This window comes from Peromyscus maniculatus, chromosome 1, assembly GCF_049852395.1.
Source record: "Peromyscus maniculatus bairdii isolate BWxNUB_F1_BW_parent chromosome 1, HU_Pman_BW_mat_3.1, whole genome shotgun sequence".
Taxonomy (NCBI): domain Eukaryota; kingdom Metazoa; phylum Chordata; class Mammalia; order Rodentia; family Cricetidae; genus Peromyscus; species Peromyscus maniculatus.
In genome coordinates this window covers 97,156,255-97,183,160 of record NC_134852.1, presented here as the reverse complement: position 1 = coordinate 97,183,160, position 26,906 = coordinate 97,156,255, and the positions used below count along the sequence as shown (strand labels likewise).

The window sequence follows — 26,906 nt, the reverse complement described above, 5'->3', positions numbered from 1 at the left end:
AACTTACAGGATTTCTCTCTCCTGAGAAAACTCTGAGACAAGCACAGTTGTGTGACAGTAGCACATATCAGCCAAGCAGCGCAGAAAGTTGCATAATCTACCCTAGATCCCAACAAGAGGTTCAGAGCAATTGATCCAGCTGGAAAGGTGACTTTCTAATATATTTAACTGCCTGAAGATAGTTCAGTGTACTCCTGGTTTATAATGCTGCTGAGTGATGACACATACTGTGGTGGGCTTAGTTGTTACAACTGAATCCCAGTCATTTTTTATCCTGTCACTAACTCCTCACCCATATTCCTACAAAAAACAAGAATAAAAATCAGTTGTTCGCAAGTTAGACCTTGGTGATATCCATACTTCAAACTTTTTTGTGGATTTCTTGTCTGGGGTGTATGGGTACATGTGTTTCTTCCAAGGAAAAGTCCATCACCTTACATAATTGCCATGAGGACAGGGATTCCATTAAAAAAGAGAGTGAGGGAGAGTCCATGTTCCTTTCTATGGCAGCAATACATGCAACTTAGTCTCAGCAGCCTCATAGAGGAGCATTAACAACAGAAATTCTGATAATGATGTTCTTGTCTGTATAGGGTGTACTAATATGCCCTTGCAGTGTGGCAGCCATTATATGGTTCTATCTATGGTAGTGATACAGGCAACTAAGGCTTCGCCATCAGAATTAGTAGTGTCTTTGGGGTAAATCCCAGGATGGCAGTCTTCTATGTGGTTTGAGATGGCATGCCTTGGTATTGAATTGGGTCCACTCTATAATACAGAGATGTCCTGTAAACAGTTCAATGTTTAGAGGAAGTACTACAATCTTTACAATTAGTACACAAGGGTCAAGAATGTAGGCCAGCAGCAAATGACGCTTCACTGGTCCTTATTGTGTGTAGTTACAAAAGCATGTGAGGCTAAGATAGCAGTGAAACAGAAAATTGTTTATGTAAAGGCAGAATTACATGAAGATAGAGATGTGGCTAGCATCCTCAAGGTTTCCTCTCATCTGGCAAACAAATAACTTAAATGAGAAAGCAGTGGTAAATGTAATAAAAGATATCACTTAAGTTTAAACATTAGTGTATAAAAAAACCTAAAAACAGAACCAACCAAATAAAAATAACAAGTGGAAAATCCAATATTTATGAGAGAGCTTGAAGCACGGTCCAGTAAAGAAAATGAGAGAAATAGGAAATACCCAGAGTTTATACTGCTTGAACTAGAGAAGCCTTTTAAAACAACAGTTACACACCTTATTACAGAGTGGTTAGAGAGTCTGAGTGGTAGGGGAGTAGATAGGATCAGTCTGATTGCTCTGAAGGCAGAAAACTCAAGGCTCAAAGCATAAGTCATACCTAGTCTCCCTTCCTGCTTGCAATTTTCAGATAAGGTATAAACACTCAGTTATGGCTTGAAGGTCATTCTCATTTGCCTATAGCAATGCTCTCTGCCATGATGTTCATGAACTAACACTGAATATGTAAGCAACATCTCAATTAAATGCTTTATTTTGTAAGTTGCCTTGGTCATGTTGTCTCTCTACATAAATAAAAAAGAAACTAAGACAAGTATATATTTGTGTCCAGCAAAGTGGTATACAAGAGGTCGAGATAGTTTGACTAGTTATTAACTCCCCTGAGAGCCAGGTACAGTAATTCAAGAGTCAATAACTACTGCTACCCAGAACATCTTGAAACCAGGGTGCTAACAGTTGCAATGGGGCTATGTTCTCTATTGTTTGTAAGTAGGGGTGACCAATTTAAATCAAAACCAATAAGTGATGGAGGAATGTCTTTCTGTACGCTGTGAATATGTGTTGCTCTGATTGGTTGATAAGTAAAGATATTTGGCCTATGTCAAGGCAGTTTAGAGACAGACACGAAATTCAAAGAGAGAGACCAGAAGAAGGGGAGAAGAGATGCCAGTGAGCTGCCCAAGGAGCAACATGTACTAGGACGCAGGTAAAGCCACAGAACATGTGGCAATACATAGATTAATAGTTATGAGCTAATTTAAGATGTAAGAGCTACCTAGCAAAAAGCTTGAGCCGTGGCCATGCACCTATAATTAATATAAGCCTCTGTGTGTTTACTTGGGTCTGAGAGGTTGCAGATCGGGTTGGACATAGGAAAACATCAGCAACAAATAAGAGTTTACAAAAGGTGGATAAATATCAGAAAGCTCCATGGAAATCTCTAGGATATGGAATTGTAATTGCTCAGAGAGAAGCATTGAGGGTTATAGAAAACTAAGTAAATCCCTTCCATTCATGTTTTTTTTTCACCCAACCTCGGTCTGAAAAAAAAAATTAATTGGTATACATGGATGGAACATTTCCAAGCTGTATTAGACCTCAATTATTTTTTACTTTAGTATCTTCTTAGTTGTGAACAACTGAGGTAACCTGAAACTTGATCAGATCAGATGACAATGGACTTCAGAGTGCTTCATGAAGGTATCTTTGTATCCCCACTATTTGTTATGTAATGATGGATCTGAATGTTTCTTTCTCCTGCCCATCATCTAGAAAGAGTTCATTACATTATCTATTCTTGAGTGTTTTAAATATTTAGAAAAGCTTCTGAAGGACATACAGGTAAATCTAAAATAATGGGAATGGAAGATTAATCTGCAAAATATTCAAGGGCCAAGAACAGCTGGAAAATTTTGGGAGCCATCATGGCCTGGTAAATATGTATGTGATACCTGACAATGTTTTTCACAAAATATCACAATAGTCTGTGCCTGTAAATATAAAGGATCTATACAAATTTTGATGGATTTTGTGATATTGGCAGATTTTCATATCCCATCATTCCCAAGAATCCTGTACTCTGTGTAACTTAATAAAGAATACTGCTATATTTAATTGGGACAAAAAGGCTCAAGATGCTTTTGGGCAGAATAATGTCATTGTAGAGCAAGATCAACACCTGTGTTCCACACTACCCTAGTGTTCCTTCCTGCTATAATTCATCAGAATTTCAGATGGATATAGCTGAAGAAAATACAACTTTAGCAAATGGTCTCTGTTCTGGAAAGAAGTAGAAGCCCGGTACACAGTACTAGAATAGCAACTGTTGCCATTACATAAAACATCATAGAAGATCAAATTTATAACTGGTCTTACTTCAGTGACCTGAAAAACAGTATAACAAACAAAAGGCTAAACTTAAGCCTTTCTGGATAAATCTCTTTTTGGTGGGACATAAAATTAATCTTTGCAGATGTGGCATTTATACTTACAGAAACAATGCATGGTGTTTGCAAGCCATATCACCAATCTCATGGAGGCTTTCCTAGAACCAGTGTCTTTAAAGCCATTGAAAAGTCCCCAGTAAATGAAACAACAGCTATACTAAGTAAAGTACTTTAAGTGATAAGCCCCATCCCATTTGATGCCTGGTACACAGAAGGTGTTTATACACACACCTAACAAGAATGAGTTGCTATATCAATACAAATGAACACAGATACCATGTGGCTCGAAAAGGAAAAAGTAACCAATTAACAGAGTTAAAAGCAGTATTGATAGTGGTAACTCATGATAGTTGGCCTATGGCTATCTGTACTGACACCTGGGCTATAGTCAAAAGCATCATAAAGGATGTCTATATAGCAAAAGTAGTACTGACAGTTGCTGAGTCTAACACTGTGGGGACAAATGTGGAAAGAAAAACATAATAAACATAAACAGAAATCAGAACCCATGGTAGTTTTCTATGTGACATTCCACAGCCAATTAAAGATCCTGGAAATCAAAAAGCAGATATTAACAAATTATGGACCATTTGGTCCTCTTGGATGCTGCTACTAAGTCTGGTCAGAGGGGAGCTAATATAGATTTGAAAATAGTTAAAGTTACTGGCGTTTATGTGAAATATTCTGGTATTTTACATGCAATCCAAACATGTAGAGCCCATTCCTGATTGCAGCCTTAAAAAATGGATGGCTGAATGGAACATACAAATAAATCAACCTGCCTTGCATGGGATTGGAAGGTAAACTTCATAAGACATATACCTCTCAGTGAGGGATGAAATTATTCCTTTATCCATGAAGTCACTGCCACAAGTCTCTTACAAGCAATCCCCTCAAGGTGGTCCACAGGTGAAGCCACCATTAAATATCTTACCTAATAAAGAGTCATGCTTGAGTGTCCATGAAGAATTGGTAGTGAGGGAGGTAACCATTTCACTAACATTGACGTGCATAATTGGACTAAAGACAACCAGGTATAATGGTACTTCCACTTACCATATAACTTCATTGGGGCTGGGTCAGTTAAAAGGGGGAATATGTTGTTCAAACAACACCTAAAAAGTTGAAATCAAAATATATGACCTACATTGGTAGAAATGGACACTCCGAGAAGTCATAAATTTATTGAATGTAAACCAACATGCCAGAGGTGGGCTATATCCCTATAAGTTGTTTGCCAGGGAGTCAGTCCCCTAGCATCTCACAACCCATTAAGGCTACTGCCATTGCTGTTGATTATGCCACAACTAGAAGGTGAGACCCTGCTGTTGAAGACACCATACATTTTTACTACAGAATTGGGACTGAACTGGGAAAACCTGTCCTGCTGCATGGCCTTCACAGTGCAAGATGGAAGAATGAAGGTGCTGGTGGAGAATTGCACCAATATTCTTTTTGGCTATGGCCCTTGCATGCTCAAATACTGTCATCCCAGGTAGGATGTGCTTCTTCGTGTGATTTTGAATCAACTATCTTGACTAATGCCGACAGCCTTTGAATGGATTTAAGGCCAGTTCCACAATAGGAAATTCACACCTGGTACTAAACCAGAACAAAATTCATGCCTCGGTGGTTCTATACGAGGGAGCAGTTTCAAGTGTTTAATTAAATGGAGGTGATGCAATATATACCTTAGAGATTTTGTTGCATCCCAGTAAAGTGACAAACATAAGATTAATACTAAAATTAATTATTTAGAGTTCATGCATTCTGTTTGTATTTACAACAATATAATAAATTTATATATAAATATAAATTATTACTATATTAAATGTGGTCAAATACTCAAAGGAAGATTATGATTACTATATTACAGTTCTCTGTGTGTATGTTTCTCATTCCTGAAATCTTTATGATAACACAAAATACAATTGAAATTTTCAGTTAATTTTTCTCTGAAATATTTTTTAAATTTTATTCTTCCCTCATACAATACATCCTAAATGATGTCTCTGCTACCTCTCCTCACCCTAATACCCCCACCTCCCCTGTTCCCCAGATCCACTGCTCCCCTCTTTCACTTCAGAAAAGAGAAGGCATCTCAGTGACATGAGTTGAACTTGATATAACATGATGCAATAAAACTAGGCATATACCCTCATATTAAAGCTGGACAAAGCAACCCACTAGGAGGAAACAGTCCATGAGCAGGCAAAAGAGTCAGAGACAACACCTCCTCTTCCATTGTTAGGAACAAAAAAAACCCCACAAGCTAAAGAACCACAACATGTATGAAGAAAGTCTGATGCAGACCTGTGCAGGTTCTGTGGTTGTTGCTTCAATCTCTTGGAACCCTTATGAGCCCTGCTCAACTGATTCTGTGGGTTGTGTTCTTTTGGTATCCTTGACCCCTATGGCTACTGCAATAATTTCTACCCCTCTTCTACCAAGTTCCCTTAGCTCTGTCTAATGTTTAGCTATAGTCTCTGTACTTGCATCCATCAGTCGCTGGAGGTACCTTCTCTTAATTGACTGATGAGATAGGCACCAAATCATATGAGTATAGCAGAATACCATTAGGGATGATTTCATGATTTTTTTTGTCAGTAATGTTTTGTTCTACTCTAGGTCTCCGAGGCATCCAATTTCCAGATCCTGGCCATCCAGGCAGTGTCAGGCATGTTCTTCCTCTCATGATATTGGTAATAGGTTTGATCAGTCATTGGTTGGCCACTCACACAAGCTCTGAGCCACTATTGTCCCATCACATCTTGCAATAGGCCAGGTTGCAGATCATGGATTTTGTGGCTGGGGGTCCTAGCCGGGTTACAGAAGGTGGCTGGTTCAGGCTTCATCTTCTCCATTGGTTGCATTCCTTGTCAGGGTCAACCTCATAAGTTCCTGGAAGTTTCCACTGAACTACATTTTCATATTGCCCCTTAAATACCCACCAGTTTCAGCAGCCTCTCTTTGTACTGTCTTCCTCCATCCCTCTCTCCCCCAATTGATCCCACATCTTCCCATCCTAACCCCTTCCCAATTCACACACAAAATCTATTATTTTCCCCTTCCCAGGGGATTCTAAGAACCCTCCTTGTTACTTAGTTTTGTCTGTGGTTTTCAGCATCATAATCTTTTGCATAACAACCAATATTCCCTTATAATAATACATATAAGTGCATATCACAGTACATATCATGTTTGTCTCTCTGGGTCTAAGTTGCCTTACTCCAGATGATTTTTTCTAGTTCCAAACATTTGCCTGCAAATTTCATGATGTCATTTATTTTCTACCAGCTGGGTAAAAAGCAATTGTGGTAATTTGAATATAATTGGGGCCCATAAGTTCATAGGGAGCAGCACTATAAAGGAGGTGTGGTTTCAGTGGAGTAGGTATGGCATTTTGGAGGAAGTGTGTCTCTGTGAGGACAGATTTGAGGTATGCTATACTCAAGTTAACACCCAGTGTCTCAGCCCACTTGCTGTTTCACTCTGATCAAGATGTAGCCAGCACCATGTCTGCTTGCGTGATGTCCTGCTCCCCACCATGATGATAATGGACTAAACCTCCGAGCCATGAACTGCAACTTAAATTAAATGTTTTTCTTTTCTTTTTTTTTTTTTTTTTTGGTTTTTCGAGACAGGGTTTCTCTGTGTAGCTTTGCGCCTTTCCTGGAACTCACTTGGTAGCCCAGGCTGGCCTCGAACTCACAGAGATCCGCCTGCCTTTGCCTCCCGAGTGCTGGGATTAAAGGCGTGCGCCACCACCGCCCGGCTTAAATGTTTTTCTTTAAATGAATTGCAGTGGTTATAGTGTCTCTTCAAAGCAATAGAAATCCTTAGACAGAAGTTGGTACCAGGGACTGGGGTATTACTGTGATAGACTAGACCATGTTTTTGTTTGGAGTAATATGGCCTTTGGGAGTTTTGATTAGAAAAGCAGTGGAATGCTTTAAGTGCTGCTTAATGGGCCATACTAGTAGTAGAAAGGAAGACAGTGGCACAAAAAGTTATTTGAACTGTGGGGTGCTCGGTCAAGAGGTTAAAAAGGAAAAGAATATTAATATGTGGCCTAAAGATCATTCTTGTGGCATTTTGGTGATGAATGTAGCTTCTTTTTGCCCTTGTCTGAGTCAGAATAAGGCTAAAGTGAAGAGTTTCAGATTAATTCTTTGGGAGGAAATTATTTGATTGCCTAATATAGACTCTGTCATGTTGGTATTAGTGTTAACTCTGATGAAGTTTAATAACAAAAAGAGCAAGAAGAGCAAACAAAAATATAAAATGTGCAGATGGAGAAAGGGGAACCAGGAAGTAGAATAGAGCTAATTTATGTGTTCAAGGAGATTAAAGGATGAAGAAATGAAATAATGGGAGTGATAACCTCATGGCAAGACACCACCAGGTAAGTTTCCAACTTATGAAAAGGATTTAAAGAAAAGCTTAGAGCAGGGTGTGGTGGTGCACACATTTAGTTCCAGCTCTTGGAAAGCACAGGCTGTTAGATCTCTGAGTTTGAGGCCAGCCTGGTCTACAGATCAAGTTTCAGGACAGCAAAGCTTAGACAGTAAAAGACAAAAAGCTGGTGAAGATATAATTGAATGACAGGGCCATGATCCAGCCACAGAAAGCAGCAGACCATGGTTATGTGGTTCTAGAGTTAACTATAGAAGAAAGAGGCAATGAAATTTGCCCCAACACTAAGGAAAGCTGCTGAGTTAGGCATGTGTCAGAGGTGTCTCTGAATGGAGGCCTAGAAGGACCATTGCATAAACATTGCATAAAGCTGTGATTTTGAAGCCTGAATTGTCTTGAAGACCCCAGGATGTTATGGATGTCAGGATAACTGCAAAGGGAAGTTGTTAAGAGAGAGTAGAACCAGACCAAGAGAAAGAAGTATATTGCACTAAACAAAGCCAAAAGAAGTTGGAGGTCTGAAGAGCATTTTGATGATCAGGCATGATGATGCATAGTTTGGAGTTTGCCCAATTGGTTTTCGTCTTGGTTTGTTCCTGTATTTCCTTACTATGCTCCCTTCCCTGCATTTTGGAATGGCAATGTATATCCTATGCCATTATATGTTTGAAGAATGTAATCTGATTTTGATTTTAATTTTACAAGTGATTATAGTTAAAAAATTACATGAATCTCAGAAGAGACTTTGAACTTTGGAAGTGTAAATAAGTTTGGGATTGTTATAGACTATGGGAACTTTTGAAGTTGGACTGAATGAAATTTTGCATTATGATATGTCTACAAGACTTTGGGGACCAGGGAATGGAATGTGGCAGTTTTGAAAGAAAATGGCTCCCAAAGAGAGTGTCACCATTAGGAGATGTTGCATTGTTGGAGTATATCTAGACTTGTTAAAGAAAGTGTCCCACTTATTTTTATTAAGAAAACTTTTATTCATTTTACATACCTATCAAAGATCTCCCTCTTCTCTTCTCCCTTTCCTCCAGCCTCTCCCTCCCAACCCATCCACCCAATTCCTTCTTACAAGGAAGTACATCTAGAGGTCCAAGCCCTTCCTTCTGCATCAAGGCTGTGTGAGGTGTCCAATAAAAAGAAAATGTGTCACTGTGGAAGTGTGCTTCAAAGTTCCATATATACACAAGATACTGCCCAATATCTCAAACCATTTCTTGTTACCTACAAGATGTAGGACTTTCTGCTACTTTTCCAGCACCATGTATGCCTGCATGATGCCATGCCCCACCATGATGATAATGGATTGAACCTCTGAACTGAAAGTGAGCCACTTCAATGAAATGCTTTTCCTTAGAAGGGTTGCCATGGTCATGGTGTCTCTTCACAGCAATAGAAACACTAACTAAGAGAGATTTTATAGGGTATTAGAATTAAGAGAGTGCATAAATGTCAGAAAAGACTGGAATTTAAACATTGTTGAGAGGACTATGGGGACTTTTGAAGACTAAATGCATTTTGATATTGTTAAATTCTTGTTGGGGGCAGGAAGTAGAATGTGGTAGTTTGATTGTGATTGGCCCCCATAAGAGCATAGAGAGTAGCAAAATAAGGTGGTGTGGCTTTGTTGCAGCAGGTATGGCCTTGTTGGAGAAAGTATATCCCTGCAGGAGTAGGTTTTGGGGTTTCATATGGGGGCTCCCAGTATCTCAGTCCACTTTCTGCTGCTTTCTGATCAAGAAGTAGCCAGCACCATCTCTGCCTTCATGCCACCATGCTCCTGACCATGATGAAAATGGACTAAACCTCTGAAATTGGAGGTTGCCACATCAATTAAATATTTTCATTTATGATACTTTCCATAGTCATGGTGTCTCTTCACAGCAATAGAAAGCCTAGTTAAGATACTCCATTGTGAAAATATACCATATTTTATCTGTTCTTCAGTTGTGGGACATCTAGGTTGTTTCCAGTTTCTGGCTATTTTAAATAAAGCCACTATGAACCTCAGTTGAGGAAGTCCTTGTAGTAGGATGGTGTGTACTTTAGATATGTGCCCAAGAGTGGTATTGCTGGATCTTGAGTTAAAATGATTCCCAAATTTCTGAAGAACCACTGGATTAATTTCCATAGTGGCTATGTGATTTTGCACAACCACCAACAATGCTCCTCATCCTGTCTAACATGAACTGTCATTTGTTTTGCTTTGTTCCTTGTTTACTATTTTTCCTCTATTTTATTTTGTTTGTTTTTTGAGATGGTCTCTCTGTGTAGCTGTGGCTGTCCTTGAACTTACTCTGTAGACCAGGTGGGCCTTGAACTCACAAAGAACTGTCTGTTTCTGTCAGATTGCGTGGATTTAAGGTGTGTTCCACTACCAAGAGGCTAAATGAGCTATCATCTGTGTTGTTGATCTTAGCCATTCTGATAAGTGTAAGATGGAATCTCAAGGTAGTTTTAATTTGTATTTCCCTAATGGCTAAGAATGTTGAACATTTCTGTTTTTAAGTCATTTCATATTCCTCTAATGAGTTCTCTATTTATGTTTATATCTCATATTTTAATTGGATTGTTTGGTTTGTTGATGTCTAGTTTCTTGAGTTCTTTATATAGATTGGATATGAGCCTTCTATCAGGAAAAGAAACATTACTAAAGCTTAAACCATGAAGTGAATTGACCCTCACACATTATTATTGGGAGACTTCAATATCCCACTCTCACTAATGGACAGGTAACTCAGACAAAAAAACAAAGAGAGAAACACTAGAGAAAATAAATTTTACAATTGAAATGGACTTAACAGATATCTAGAGAACATTTTCATCAAACACCAAGTAATATTATTTCTTTTCAGCATCTCACATATCTTTCTCCAAAATTGATCATATACTAGTCACAAAAGCAGTCTCAACAGATATAGGAAAATAGAAATAACCTTCTGCATTCTATCGTACTACTATAGAATAGGGCTGGACTTCAACAACAGAAACAACAGAAAGCCTAGAAATCTATGGGAATTGAAAAAAAAATCCCTATAGGATTACCGCTGGGTCAATGAATAAAGACAGAAAGAAATTAAATACTTTCTAGGATTCAATGAAAATGAATGTACAACATAGTCAGTCTTTTGGGACACAGTGAATGAGTTGCTTAGAGGAAAGATCATAGCACTAAGAGTCTCCATAAAGAATTTTGGACTATACCATGCTAGCAACTTAACAACACACCTGAATGCTCTAGAACAAAAAGAAGCAAACACATCCAAGAGGAGTAGAAGGCAGGAAATAATCAAACTAAGGGCTAAAAGCAATCAAATAGAAACAAAGAACAATGAAATGAATCAATGAAACAGAGTTTGTTCTTTAAGAAAATCACTTAGCACAACTAACAGGGTGTCTGGCCATCCCATCACCAGAATGGGTCAGTTCCTGCCATCTCACGACCATTGCCAGCAGTCTTTTGTGGGGGTATCTTTGTGGATCTCTGTGGGCCTCCATAGCTCTCTGCTTCCTCCCCTTCTCATGTGGTCTTTATTTAACATGGTCTCCTATTCCTTGTTCTCCCTCTCTTTTCTTGATCCAGCTAGGATCTCCCAATCTCTTTCCCTCGACCGTCGCCCTTCATTGTTTCCACTCATGACCAGGCTGTTCATGTAGATCTCATCCATTGCTCCGTGTCTTTTTGGGGGTCCCGTTTTCCAGGTAGCCTCACTGGTGATGTGAGTAGCAGTCCAGTCATCCTTGTTCCACATCTAGCATCTTCCTATGAGTGAGTACATACCATATTTGTCTTTCTGAGTCTGGGTCACCTCACTCAGGATGTTGTGCCATAAACCCCATCCAAGGAAGGTCTGAGGAATCTGGATGCAGACATCCACGGCTGGGCCCCTGGTGGAGCACTGGGAGTCTAATTAGTGAGAAAGAAGAGGGTTTATATGAGCGAGAATTGTTGAAGCCAAGGTTGGATAAAGCACAGGGACAAATAACCAAATGAATGGAAGCACAGGATCTATGAACCAAAGGCTGAGGGGCCCCCAACTGGATCAGGCCCCCTGAATGGGTGAGACAGTCATTTGGCTTGATCTGTTTGGGAGGCAGCTGTGTGTTGGTGCCGGGTCCTGGGCTCATTGCATGAGTTGGCTGTTTGAATCCTGGGACCTATGCAGGGACACTTGGCTCGGTCTGGGAGGGGGGGGACTGGACCTGGCTGGACTGAGTCTACCAGGTCGATCCCGGTCCTCGGGGGAGACCTTGATCTGGAGGAGGTGGGAATGGGGGGTGGGGTGGGGGAGGGGGAGGGGGGCGAGAGTGGGAGAACAGGGGAATCTGTGGCTATTATGTGGAACTGAATGATATTGTAAAATAAATTTACTAAAAAAAAAAAAAAAAAAAAGAAAATCACTTAGATAGGCAATCTCTTATCCAAACTACATAAAAGCAGAGATGGAGAACATTCAAAATAAGAAAATCAGGAATAAAACTGGGAACATAACAACAGACTCCCAGTAAAACCAAGGAGTCATTAGGTCATACTTCAAAAACCTGTACTCTATAAAATTGGAAGATTTAAAAGAAATGGATAATTTTCTCAATAGATGCCAGTTACCAAAGTTAAATCAAGATCAGATAAACAACTTAAATAGACATGAAATTCCCAGGGAAATAGAAACAGTCATTAAAAGTCTCCCTATCAAAAATAGCCCAATTACTTTTGTGTCTTGGAAAAAATTCTACTTCAGCCTTCTGTAAATGAGTACTAAGATTAAAATTTAATAATCTGAGGCTCTAAATTTTTACATTTTTTTGATCCACACTTCAAATCAGATTAAAGCCTACTGATTTCTCATCAGCTACTTTATTCTTCTACATGTTAGAAACCATGACACCTGTGCTTTTGTGCCTGGTTCGTGCATCTATTCTAACCAATAGCCTACAGATTGTCTTATAGATGACAGGACTTCAGTATTCTATAATGGGGGACAAATGATCTTCTGTGTATATCATATTTGCTTCAGTCATTCATCATTTGGCAAGTAACACAACCTGACTGCAATTCCTAACCAATGTATAAAGCACAGCATAACTAAATCTAATAAGTGTGTGTATGTTGTCTTTGTTACCTCAGGTATTGTACTGGAGAATGTTAAAACTCCATTGTATTATAGTTAAAATTTTACTATTGAGTAATATGCAAAGAATCATTCAGAATATTTTCCTGATGGATATCCCATGAGCACTGCATTAGTGACCCACTCATTTTATCACATATGAACACTAGCATGTACTATTTAAGATAAAATAGTACACTAGCATGTACTATTTTATTTCCATTGCTTCAGACTTTAATATAATGTAATCAGATTACATTCATGCCTCTTTCACAACTGTGCCATGTCATCCACCCTTCCCTACCCACCCAACTGTGTATCCTTGTCACCAATAGACCAGGTGGGCCTTGAACTCAAAAAGAACTGTCTTTTTCTGTCAGAGTGCTAAGATTAAAGGTGTATTCCACATTTGTTTAAGGCTACCATGTCCAATTTGTACTACTCAGATTCTCTTGGATATGGTGCCTTCCACTGGAGTGTGGTTTTCTAATGAGGGAAAAAAACTTAAAAACTTAAAGAAAAGAGACTAGCTTTTAGCATTTATCAGTTGTTAAAGTTTATCATTTTTAATGTTTTTACTCTATGAGTATAAATCCAAGATCTGTTTTTTCTCTACTATCTATATATGGAGAGGGTTTTCACAGTGAAGTTTTTCATAGTTGAATAAACCAACAGAAACCTGCAAGACAACACAGAAAAATACAAATCATGGGAAAATAGAGCTTTCTAGTTGGTACCAGACATGTAAGGGTTCTTATTTAGGCTATAATAGACAATAAAAACTAAATTAGTTGTTTGAAAATAAGAACAAAAACCACTTTTTTATGAATCCATAGGTGTCCTATGAGCTGTGGACAAAAATATATTTGACTTCCCATTTCTAATGCTCATCACAATTTCATGGCTTTAGACAGTTCTGTTTTTGTTGAAAAAAGCACCACAAATACAGTAGACGATGAAACTCCTTCATTTTCCACATGTGTTATGCACAAAAATTCCAGGATAGTGGCAAGAGAAGATTTTGGGTTAGACAGAAACTTCTTTATGTTACATAAGCTACTCATCATGTTCAGAGACAACAAAGAAAACTATAGGAAAATTCCAGATGGTAAAATGCCATTTGAGAAAGATCATTCCAAAGCAATTTAAAAAAATACTCACTTTCTCCTAGACCATAATAACAGAACTTGGTAACTATAGCAAAATGTTTCAAAAAAAATTATAGAACAGGCAGAGACAGGCAGATGCAGGTCGGTGACTCGCGGAGGTGGACGGGCCAGTGGCAGTGGCCGACAGGGACATACAGGCCCAGCGGCAACCAGCAGAGACATACAGGCCAGGTGGCGGCCTGCAGAGGTGTATGGGCCTGGAAGCAGTGACAAGCAGAGGTAGGTAGGCCTGCGGTGGCAGCCGGCAACAACATACAGGCCTGTTGGCTGCCTGCAGAGGCAGACAGACCCAGCAGCAGCTGACAGGGACATACAGGCCCGGCAGCGGAGACAAGTGGATGCAGGTGGGCCTGTGGCGGCGGGCCACAGGGTTGGACAGGCCCAGGTTCGGAGAGAGGCGGACGCAGCTTGGAACGGGGAGGCTCCTAGCCCCAACACCTGGGGAAGAAGCTACCTCCGTGGGTCGGAACCAGGGAGAGTCTGGGCACTCCGTCTGGGGACAACCCAGGGCCCAACTGCTGATCCTGTGAAACCTAACAACTTGGAGGTGTTGGTGAGACTACCCTGCTCAGCTGAAACCCATCTGGGAGAGGATTCAGATGCCTACAGTTTGAAGTCTGAAGAAACAAGATCAGCTGAGGAGTTGACAAATGAACAAAACGTGACCTGGGAACACAGAAGAAGGCGCTACCCAGCCACTAAACCAGATCACCAGAATCATAAGTATATAATTCACCGATTGAAATCAGCTGTCCCTGAAGAAACAGCCCAATAGCTCCAATTTAACCAAGAACACCTACTAAACCAAGACTAAAAATTAGAACAAGAGAGGCACTCTCAGACACAGACACCATCTGCACTGCACAGAGGAAAAGATGAGTAGACACCAGTGCAAAACTACAGGCAACAACATAAAGACCTATATGGCAACATCAGAACCTAGTGATTCTACACCTGCAAGACCTAAACATACCATGACAGAAGAAACAGAAGAAATCAACCCTAAAAATGACTTTAAGAAGATGATAAGGCCCTTAAAGAAGAAATAAAACATTCCCTCAATGAGGAAATAAAAACTTTCCTTAAAGAGGAAATGAAAAACTACCTTAAAGAGGAAATAAAAACTTCCCTTAAAGAGGAAATGAAAAACTCCATTAAAGAGGAAATAAAAATCTCCCTTAAAGAAATGGAAGAAAAAACGAACAAAAAATGGGAAGAAATCAAAGAAAGCCAAGAAAAAGCAATTAAACAGATGAAAGAATCATTCCAAGATCTGAAAAATGAATTTGAGACAATAAAGAAAACACATGCTGAGGGAATGCTGGAAATAGAAATCCTGACTAAACGAACAGGAACTACAGAAACAAAAATAACCAAACGATTGCAAGAGATGGAACAGAGAATCTCTGACACTGAAGACACAATAGAGAAAATAGATTTGTCAGTCAAAGAAAACACTAAAGACAAAAAAGTCGTAACACAAAACGTCCAGGAAATTTGGGACACTATGAAAAGACCAAACCTAAGAAAAATAGGGATAGAAGAAGGAGAATACCAACTCAAAGGCACAGAAAATATATTCAACAAAATCATAGAAGAAAACTTTCCTAACCTAAAGAAAGAAATACCTATGAAGATACAAGAAGCTTACAGAACACCGAATAGGCTGGATCCAAAAACAAAGTCCCCTCGCCACATAATAATCAAAACACTAAACACACAGAACAAAGAAAAAATATTAAGAGCCACAAAGGAAAAAGACCAGGTAACATATAAAGGTAAACCCATCAGAATAACACCAGACTACTCAATAGAGACTATGAAAGCTAGAAGATCATGCACAAATCTCATGCAGACATTAAGAGACCACGGATGCCAACCCAGACTATTATACCCAGCAAAACTCTTAATCACCATAGGCGGAGTAAACAAAATATTCCAGGATAAAACCAGATTTAATCAATACCTGTCTACAAACCCAGCCCTACAGAAAGCACTAGAAGGGAAAATTCAACCCAAAGAAGCTAAACTCATCCATGAAAAAATCAAGCAATAGATAATCCCACACCAACATACACCACAGAAGAAACAAGCTGGTGTAGCTATCCTAATATCTAGAGAAAAAGGATATTTCAAAAGAGAAGAAGTCTTGTGGCAATGCCTCAGTGGTCCAGGTAACTACCAGAACTCGGAAAAGTTGGTTGAACTTGGGATTGACTGGGAGGCCAAAGATTTAAAAAGCAGAAGATTCTCTCAAAACACAAGTTGTGTGATAATAGTGTGTTTTGTGTGTGTGAATGAGAATTTGTAAATGTTGAATTCCAGGCTTCGACAATCATTGTCAGTGCAGATCAAGCTGCAAGTATTTATGTTTTAAAATTTAAATTATAAAGCTAGCTATGTCTTTCTAACAACTAGTTCTAATGTTTATGAGCATATTTTACCTACATTACCTTTTCAGGATGTTGAGAAAGATGCATCACAAGCACAGGCTGGAGGTTGGGGGCTAAATGGTTTTGAGGAAGAGGTCTTGGTGGACTCTTCCATAGAGCAAAGGGAAGCAATGCCTTCTGGGAAATGAGCTAAGTTTTAATCTAGTCTTTAAGATTAGAAGTCAAAAACAAAAATATTAAGGAAAGGAAAACCTAATTGATCTTTGAAGTATTGTTATGTGGAATTGAGTGGGACTTTTGAGGCCTTTCTTCTAGAAAACAAGGACTTGGTTGTCAGGCCTATATTAGGCCTAAATCTTGGTGCCATGTAGTTGTTCTTAAATCATTTCAATGGAAAGTGTCTTAGTGATTGGAACTTCTAGTGCAGTTTGGAGTTCTTCCATTTGAAAAATGTGATATTTGCATGGGATTATTTGAATCTTGTTTTCTAGTCCCTCCCCATCACCACCCTCATAGTCTGAAGGTAGATTTTTCTCTTGATAAAGGAACAAAAAAGGTGAACATCTTGTTTGTAAATAGGTATCTAGTAACTACTGGTAAACTTGAAATGGTAGAATTATTTAAAGCCTAATTCTAGGTAGCCTTAAGAAAATGTATCTTAATTATTTTTGAACCTGTATTCACCTTGTGTTATATTTTCTTTTTCAGAGCTGCTTCTTATTTGGGGCTACTTTTTTTTTTAATTGAGGCATAATTCATAAAAGGGTATATTGTTTTGATGAGACATTTTACAACTGTGGCTGGATGTCTTTCTTTAGTCTTCCAAGAAGGGCCACTTTACTTTTTTAGAGTTACTTTTTAAAGTCATGAGGTCAACAACTTGGACTACTATGCATGTAAGTGCTAATGCAAATTAAAGCCCAAGTTGACCTCCAGCAGCAGTTCATTCTATGTTGACAGTTAGAGAACACTTTGCCTGTTAGGATACTGTTACTCGTGGACTGAAATGCTGAAGAAACCCCTCCCCCTATTTTGTTTTTTGCAAAAATCAAGATATATTCTAGGGTTTCCTGGTTGACCTCAACAGATAAACTGAGATGATAGTCTTTGTTCAGAAATGATCTGAATGTAGATTTACAGTGTACGTGTACAGCTGGCTAAGTGAGATCGCTTTCACAGTTCTGAATGTATCCCATCGGCTCCCCATTAGTCACTGAACTCTTAAAACTGGTATTGTAACATTATCACAATGTTTTGCGCCAATTTTATAAACTTTACAGTGCAATATGTGTTCCTTTTCTGAGGCAAACCAAAGGTATATTTCTCAAGGTTCTGCTGCTATCAGCAGCGTTGATGGAGGATTTTTTATACATTTGTAATAGATAGAAATAAACCAGAAAAAAAGAAGAAAAAAAAAGTGGTGGAGGAAATGGTGAACACTGCAAGAATACTCAAAAGGGTTGAGAGTTGCAAACGCCAAGAATGGCTTTGCATAGTAAATGGAATAGAACAGCTCTGAACTATAGCTTACTTTTCCTGGTTTGGTCTGACAGAATGATTGAATGCTTTTGTACAAAAGTCAGAGCCTTAAAAACAAGGATTTGGTGAGATTGTAAAATGGTGTGCCACTTTGGCAAAACAGTTTGGTGGTTGGCCAAAATGCAAAACATTGTTACTCTGTTACGCAACAATTCTACCCTTATGAATATATCCCCAAACTACTGAAAATGTGCACCTATGAAACATGTACATGAAGGTTTACAGCAGTGTGTTGCTAATAGTAAAAAAGTTAAAACAACTCAAATAGCTATCAAATACTGGAGGGAAATAAAATGTGGTTTATTCATACAATAGGATATTATTAAGACATAAAAATGAATGAGAAACTGGCAGATTAAATGACTTTGGTGAACCTTCATAATTTCATTTGTAGATCTTTCCATTTCTAATTTATAAATACATTTGGGGTTATAAATTATAAATGTACTGCCTCCTGTCAACATTGTATACTCCTATTTAATGATTTCTGTGTCAAACATTATATGGAAATGTTTCCAAGTATTTTCTGTATTAACTGTGAATGAATAGAACAAAATAAATTGCCTGTGATGGAAAAAAAATTAAAGAACAAAGAAAACCACTAAGGATTCAGTATATAATTTATATTGAGAGTGATTCTAGATTATCACATTAGAACATAACCTCTAACAATCACTGTGATCTGTTGTTTCAGGTTGACAACTAAGAACATCCACATGATTTTATCTCTTTATTTTGCCATTGAAGAAATCAATGGAAACCCTCATGTTTTGCCCAATATTTCCCTACTAGTTAAAGTTGAATGTAAACTTTTGTCTGATCGAGGTAAAATCAGTTTATCCTCAAAAAGGGGTGATTATTTTCCTAACTACCACTGTAGAAACCAGAGGAAATACTTAGTGATACTTACAGGACCAATGTGGTTGCCATCTGCCATGCTTGGACCAATCCTGTACATTTCCAGAATTCCAGAGGTGAGGTGGGCTGATTTAGATTTCATGAAACACTGTCTATTTTCATTCTAGTTTTCTTAGTTCCTTGTTAGATTGAAAGGTAGAAAATGAATTTATGTCTATTCTTGCCTATAAAGTTCCAAGCATAAGTGCTCAAATCTTCTAAAGAGTACATGAGAGAATCTTATGGAAAATAGAACAGAGAGACATCTGTAGCATAAAGTATTTTGCTGGAAGAATAAGTGTAACTCTTCTTATTAAGAAAAATAATAAAAATTGGATTTTAATGAATATTTAATATGATGAATAACAATTTTCCAATAAGGCCAGATTTTTGTGAAACATATACTCATATTTGTGTACTTGATCTTCTTAAAGGATTTTTTAAAATTTTTTAATGTCTTACAGCTCTACTATGGGCCATTTCATCCTCTCCTGAGTAACCATGAACACTTTCCTTTTCTGTACCAGATGGGTATCAAGGATACATCTGTGGCTGCTGCCATGGTATCTTTGGTGATCTATTTCAGCTGGCAGTGGGTGGGACTGATCATTTCAGATGATGACCTAGGACTTCAATTTGCCTCTGAATTGAGAGAAGAAATGCAAAGAAGTGGCATCTGTTTAGCATTTGTAACTATTATCACATATGACATAAAATTATTCTTTAAAAATATTTATGTATATTACAATCAGATCATGATGTCTACAACAAAAGTTGTTGTCATATATGGAGACAAAGACTCTCATCTGCAAGTGAACTTAAGACTATGGCAGTTTGTAAACATTCAGAGAATCTGGGTCACTACCTCACAATGGGATATGATTACAAGTAATGGAAAATTGCTCTTCAACTCCTTACATGGGACTCTCAGCTTTTCACATCATTATTCTGAGATAGCTGGCTTTAAAAAATTTATTCAGACAGTGAACCCTTCAAACTACAGTAATACTGTTTCTCTTGCTAAATTGTGGTGGCTATATTTTAATTGTTCTTTGTCATCATCTAATTGTAAGAAACTGAAAAATTGTTCAGAAAAAATGCTACCAGAGTGGTTATCCCGGTACCAGTTTGAAATGTCCATGAGTGACACAAGTTACAATCTATACAATGCTGTGTATGCTGTGGCCCATTCACTCCATGGGTTACTTTTGCAGCAAGTAGATACATGGTCAAAGAATACTGGGAAGGGACTGGAATTTGACTCCTTGCAGGTAATGTGTCTTTATTTAAATAGATACCCAAAAGACACTATGGCCATAGATAACAATGTATCCATGATAAACATCTGATACAGATAAGGAAATTGTTCATGAATACTCAAGAAAGAATTAAGCAGCATATATTAATGATGTTCAGTATTAAAAAATAGAAACAACTTGAATAATACAATGTTCAATGAAGTCTTTGAAATGAACTTCTTAAAATCAACAATTGATTCTAAAACCATGTATCTAAGAACATTTCTCCCAAACTGGTTGATTTTTCTAGTCTCTTGTGGCCTTTAAGGCAAAGCACATTAGTGGTATAAATTATGATCCAGCCAACACTGGCAAAGAAGTCAGTACCATGGATTGAAAGAAAATGGCCCCCATGGAGACTAACACTATTAGGAGGTGTGGCTTTGTTGGAGTAGTTCTGGCCTTGTTAGAGGAAGTGGATAACGGTGGGGATGGGCTTTGAGTTCTCCTATGTTCAAACTATGCACAATGTGGCACTCATTTCACTTCCTGTTACCTGTAGATCAAGAGGTAGAACTCTCAGCTCCTTTTCCAGCACCATGCCTGCCTGCATGCTATCTGCCATGATGATAATAGACTAAACTTCTGAACTGTAAGCTAGGCCCAATTAAATGTTTTTCTTTAAAAGAGTTGCCTTGGTCATAGTGTCTCTTCACAAAAAAATAGAAACCCTTATAAAGGCAGCATTTGACAGTTGAAGCCAATAATATTGTCCAGACTATGACTACCATATAGAAATATCATGTATTTAATAGCTGGGAAAAAACACTTTGGGCTCTCTTGGGAATTTTTTTTTTGTCTTGGTTTTTTGAGACAGGGTTTCTTTGTGTAGTTTTGGAGCCTGTCCTGGAACTTGTTCTGCAGATAACGCAGGCCTTGAACTCACAGAGATCTGTCTGCCTCTGCCTCATGAGTACTGGGATTAAAGGCATGTGCCACCACTGCCTGGCAAAGGAAATCTTTTTTTTTAAATAATTTATTTTCATGCATTATATTATTTGTGTATTTGTCTAAACATTATTTAAATAGAACCAAGAAAATGCCTGGTAATTTAAGTGGTGCAACTGTTGGTTATCAGTGTAAAAATAGTTCCCAACTGAAATTAAGTCTTTCTTCCACTGACCTGGGACCTCAACTTTAGCTGCTATAAGATAATATTGATAGCAGGAAGAAGTGGAGCATATCATTAATTGTGTATTTTTTTGGAGCATTAATGTTAGTTAAAAACTGATATGTTTAAATCTTAATAATGGTATTTTACTTCTACATGAATTTTTATCTCCTTTTATTAAGTTAAGTATACAATTGAAAATCAGAGGAAATCTACATTTCATATTTTCTGTCCTGATGCATAGGCATAGTTCAAACTAAAATAATAAATGTGTTTTAGGTTGTCCCTTTCCTGAAGAACATCCAATTTGTAAATCCTGCTGGAGACTTAGTGAACATGAATAAGAAAGCCAACCTGGATACAGAGTATGACATTTTCTTCACTGGAAATTTTCTACAAAGTTTTGGACTTAAGGTGAAAATAGGCAAGTTTTCCCAATACTTGCCACATCCACAACAATTGCATATGTCTGATGAAATGATAGAGTGGGCTACAGATATTAGACAGGTATGTTAGACTTAAATTTAATACTCCACATGTAACAGAAGAAACTTAATCTTTTGATGGTCTTGTTTTTCTTGAGGGGATATGCATTAATGTTTAGCCATTTATTCATGAACCTAAATTTCCTTTCATGATTTGCTATCTTTCTAAGAGTTTTATAGACAAATATGCTTGTACATGTGCATGTACATGCATATATAAAATGGATACTTTATAACATACAAATCAAAAACTTCAGAATAAATATCTCAACCTACAATTAAATGATGCATTACAATTTAATCTGTGTTTGTAAAAGGAGTTTTTACAATATCGTGATGTTCTAAGTCCCTGTATCTTTTGCCCAATAACTAAATTGCTAATTCATGTGTGTTTTTTCATAGACTCCACCTTCAATATGCAGTACATCTTGCAGTCCAGGATTTAGAAAATCCCTTCAAGATGGACAGGCTGTCTGTTGCTTTGACTGTACCCCCTGTCCAGAGAATGAAATTTCCAACATGACAGATAAGTACACATTTTACTAAAAGTTTCACTGGATTAATTAATTTCTCCAATTATTGTATAATTCACAGAGAAGTCTTTATTGGAAATTAAAAGTTTAATATTATCTTTAAACTAAAAAAACCAATAACTCTGCTTCTTGTAATAACACACACATACACACACACATATATCTCTTTCTCAACTTGTAGTTTTGACTCCATGTGGAATCATTGCACATAATAGTTTATTCTACAAACTGTTTTAGAATATTAAACTATAGCATTTATCCTCAGCTCAGAATTCAGGATTTAGGAATACATTGTATCTATTTTTTGTCTTTCTCAAGACATGAGAATGAACGCCTTTGATTTTGGAGTCATGACCTCTGTGACAAGGTGTAGATACTCAGGGATGCTTCATTCTTTTTGAGAAATATGTGTTTTGTAATGTGAGCTATGGAATATGATGTTGTCACTCAGTAGGATGTATTTACAATTGTATTTTGGTTCACTGTGAAATTTAGAAATCCACATATAGAAATATGAATTAATGCTTTCATTATAATATTGGGAAATTAGTATATACATGGACCATTTGGATTGAATATGTGGTAATATATTCATTAGGATATAATTCCAATGGAATCTGTGAAAGTAAAGTTAATTTTAATGTACCAAGCAATTAATGAATGGAAATACCTTCCATTGGAGTAATGAAATATAGAAAAATATAAACATAGATTTATTTCATCCTCAGATCAGTGTGAAACTGGGGAATAATGGTTTGAACATTGGAAAATTGGAAATTTGGTAAGGGTGTGGATTTCAGATGAAGAAATTTGTACTGAAATTCCAACATTTGTGGTTAAAGATCACAGTGAATAATGCAAATAAATAAAATATTTTATTGGCATATTGTATACAGAAACAATATTAAATTCTTGGATGAAACTATGGCAGGAAAATCAAATACAAATTGAGAGTATCATTTATTGTCATAGTGCTGATTGTACCAGGAAATTCTACAAAGAAACATGTTGTTATGCTTACTCTTTCATGAGTATAAGAAAAAGTTTGAAAATATAGCATTTTAAAACTCTGAATAATTGTAAAATCTCTAAAAACTTGATTTTAAAAAAATTCTGCCTGTCAGTTTAGATAAGGCCCTAGAGGAAACTGGGAGAAGTTGGAAATGACTGAAACAGAATGTGCTTTCCTGGATGGAAAGACACAACACTAGAAATATCTTCACTTGTCAGTCTAATCAGTTGAGACAATGAGATTGAAAGAAACCTGCCTATATTATGGTGACAATAACAAAAATGCACATGGAGGATCATCTTTACCCTGCCCAGTACTAAAGTCACATATATGTCCTTGAGAGATGCAGAGTTACCTTGCTTGTGATTTTTTAATAAATAATAATAATAAAGAACAGCTGTTCTTTCAGGGAGGTATAATGGTGGCACATGAGAAAGTTGCAGACAGAGAACAACCAGTTTTGACAGCCAGTAACCCCATGGCTTTTCCAGATGGGTCTCCCCATCTGGGAGTTATCTGTCTACTTGGTTGCCTTGTCAAACACTAGTTGTCACCTGCTATATACTCCCACAGCCCTCTGCAAAAATTCATACATTGAAACATAAAAATAGGGTCACATTTTTAATGTGTAGTCTTCAGACATAATTGGTTCATAAATCCCCTGCTTTCCTTGGCTCTATTAAAAGAAAATTTGGCCGGGTGGTGGTGGCGCACGCCTTTAATCCCAGCACTCTGGAGGCAGAGCCAGGCGGATCTCTGTGAGTTCGAGGCCAGCCTGGACTACCAAGTGAGTTCCAGGAAAAGGCACAAAGCTACACAAGAGAAACCCTGTCTCAAAAAACCAAAAAGAAAAGAAAAAAAAAGAAAATTTAAATCTAGAGATGGATTGAATAGAGTGTGTATGTCTAAGGAGCCACATCAGGGCATGGGTGTTTTAGTCTTATCATATGGCTGATAGCCAGGCAATAATGAGTTAGTGAACTGAGCAGGCTATAGAACTGTGAATAATAAATAAATGATTCTATGAATTATGCACTCCAAAGTATTTTCTTATGACAAGCAATATATATTTTCATACAGCCTACAGTTTTATTTCAGCTCACTGAATGTGTTGAATATGTAAAAATTGTAAAGAATTATGTTTGTTTAGTCACACATGGGGTTCATAGAAGTTGAAATTCAAGATTAATTCTCATAAGTTACTACACTGAAATATCACCTGTGACAACAGGAAAGGTCACTTGCCTAATGCATTTTATTGCATTGATAAAACATTCTAAATGTCTGATGCATAGATATATACTTGAATAATAGATAAATATTAAACATGTTGATACATTTTTCCTTAAACAGACATGGATTATTGCTTGAAGTGTCCAGATGATCAATATGCCAATACAGAAGGAACTCACTGCCTTTCAAAAATTGTGACATTTCTGTCTTATGAAGATCCCATAGGGTTGGCTCTGGCCTGTTTGGCTCTGTGCTTTTCTGCTTTTGCAGCTGCTATATTTGGTGTCTTTTTGAGGAACCAAAACACTCCTATTGTCAAGGCCAATAACAGAGCTCTCAGCTACTGCCTGCTGCTGTCACTCATCTGTTGTTGTCTCTGTTCCTTGCTTTTCATTGGAGAACCACATAGAGCCACATGCATCATGCAGCAGACCATATTTGCAGTTGTGTTTACTGTTGCTGTCTCTACTGTCTTGACCAAGACAATTACAGTAGTACTTGCCTTCAAGGTCACTGTTCCAGGTAAAATGATGAGGTGGCTGCTAATATCAGGGACATCTAATTTGATCATTCCAATATGCACCATGATTCAACTGATCCTCTGTGGAATCTGGGTGGGTACTTCTCCTCCATTTGTTGATGCTGATGGGCATGTTGAGCATGGCCATATTTTGATTATTTGCAACAAAGGTTCAGTTATGGCCTTTTACTCTGTCCTGGGATACTTGGGTTCTATTGCTCTAGCAAGTTTCACTGTAGCTTTCTTTGCCAGGAATTTGCCTGACACATTTAATGAAGCCAAATTCCTAACATTTAGCATGCTGGTGTTCTGTAGTGTCTGGATCACCTTCCTTCCTGTATACCATAGCACCAAGGGCAAGGCTATGGTGGCAGTGGAGGTGTTCTGTATCTTGGCCTCCAGTGCAGGGGTACTTCTTTGCATCTTTGCTCCAAAATGCTATATTATTTTGTTAAAACCTGAGAGAAATTCTTTTCACAAGTTTAGGGACACACATGCTAAATAAAGTTTAAAATTCTCATTGAATTTAACTAGCATTTCCTGTAACAAACAGGTATAGAAGAACACACAGCTTATACTATTCATCAAATTTCAGGTCAAATATGAGATTTGTTTTCATGTACCATAGTAGAAAATAAGCTTCATACTAGACTTCTAACATGGGATTGGGCCCTCAGTTTTCATGAGTCAAAGCCTTGGGATGAGCCATTTCTTCATCTTTAATACTTGTTCTCTCTAATATTTGTCAACTTAATAGTTTGATAAATTAAAATTGCCCCTTAGTTTTAAGAATTTTCTCTTCTATTGTCATTTCTTTGTAGAAATTGTGTATCATTGTTGAGTTACATAATATATATTAGTAGAAGGACAGTATATAGATGTTTGTTAAATTGAAAAAATATTTATGTTTACACAATAGGTAATATATCCTCCATCTAAAGATGATACAGCTGATGAATCTATGGGGTAACGAATTACTTTTTAATTTGATTTGAGGTATATTGCACATGTTAGTATTTCACTACCTATATAGTAATACTCATAAAAATCATAGCTGGAAAGTTTCTAGGACCTATAGTAAAACACTCTTTTATATCAGCATGTGACTATGCTGTCCGTTTACTCTATAAATGTTTCTGTTGGCAGTCAGAATCCTATCCTTTTCTCAAACAAAATCAGAGAAGCTTATTCATGTAAAAGTCTATAGTTAATGGAATGACATTTACCTGCACAAAACACTGATAATAACAGACTAACAGCTCAGACCTAAATGGGACATCTATTTAAAACTCCTTACTGTAAAACATCATGGAATATTATGAAAGATAAGAATGGATTATTTAAAATTCTGATAATGGAAAGGTGTTTTGTAATACGCTTTCTTGAAAATTTTGGCTATTTCATCTGTGATACCTACAAAAACCTGCTTATGATTGAAAAAGACAAATTCCTAGTTCTTAGAAAGAGTACATCTTTGTAAGGCTATTGGTAAAATTATTATGGCCACTCCACATAGATAAAAGGAAGATTTATTTAGTGGGTAACTTACAAAAAAGGGAAAGGTAGGTCATGGGGTCTGGGGAAGGTGTACTGAAGTCCAGCGGTGTTCTCTGGAGCTCTGCTAGGTCAACATCCATCATCTAGGGTCCAGGAACAGAGAGAGCAGCCTGGCCCATCCAGATCTCTGTTCTCTCGGCTCCTCCCATGGCCCTGCCTTGTAGGCGTGACAGTTGCCAAAGCCTCAATGGGGGTTGAAATTTCCAGATCAAAGCTGGAATAGCTACCCACTACATCTCCCCTTTTAGTCTAAATAAGAAGGTTCTAATCTAATACAAGACTATATACAAAGGAATGGTTATCAAATATTGTCCAGGAATAATGAGGGATAATGACCTAGATAAGATGGAACTACAACCAATGTGAACAATATCAAGCAAGAAACACATACTAAAATCCAGAGAAGTATAGAGCATAGG

General features: G+C 37.5%; 1 protein-coding gene across 1 annotated transcript in view; it reads left to right on the top strand.

Annotated features, from left to right (window-relative positions):
- The window catches only part of LOC102921242 (vomeronasal type-2 receptor 116-like), a 31,849-nt gene extending 6,414 nt beyond the window's left edge, over positions 1–25,435 (top strand). Inside the window, exons 2-6 of the mRNA XM_076565782.1 lie at positions 18,536–18,815; positions 19,203–20,009; positions 21,427–21,654; positions 22,035–22,154; positions 24,527–25,435. Of these exons, the coding sequence (XP_076421897.1) occupies positions 18,536–18,815; positions 19,203–20,009; positions 21,427–21,654; positions 22,035–22,154; positions 24,527–25,435 (2,344 nt within the window). The remainder of the gene's footprint in view (positions 1–18,535; positions 18,816–19,202; positions 20,010–21,426; positions 21,655–22,034; positions 22,155–24,526) is intronic.
- Positions 25,436–26,906: the final 1,471 nt, after the last annotated feature.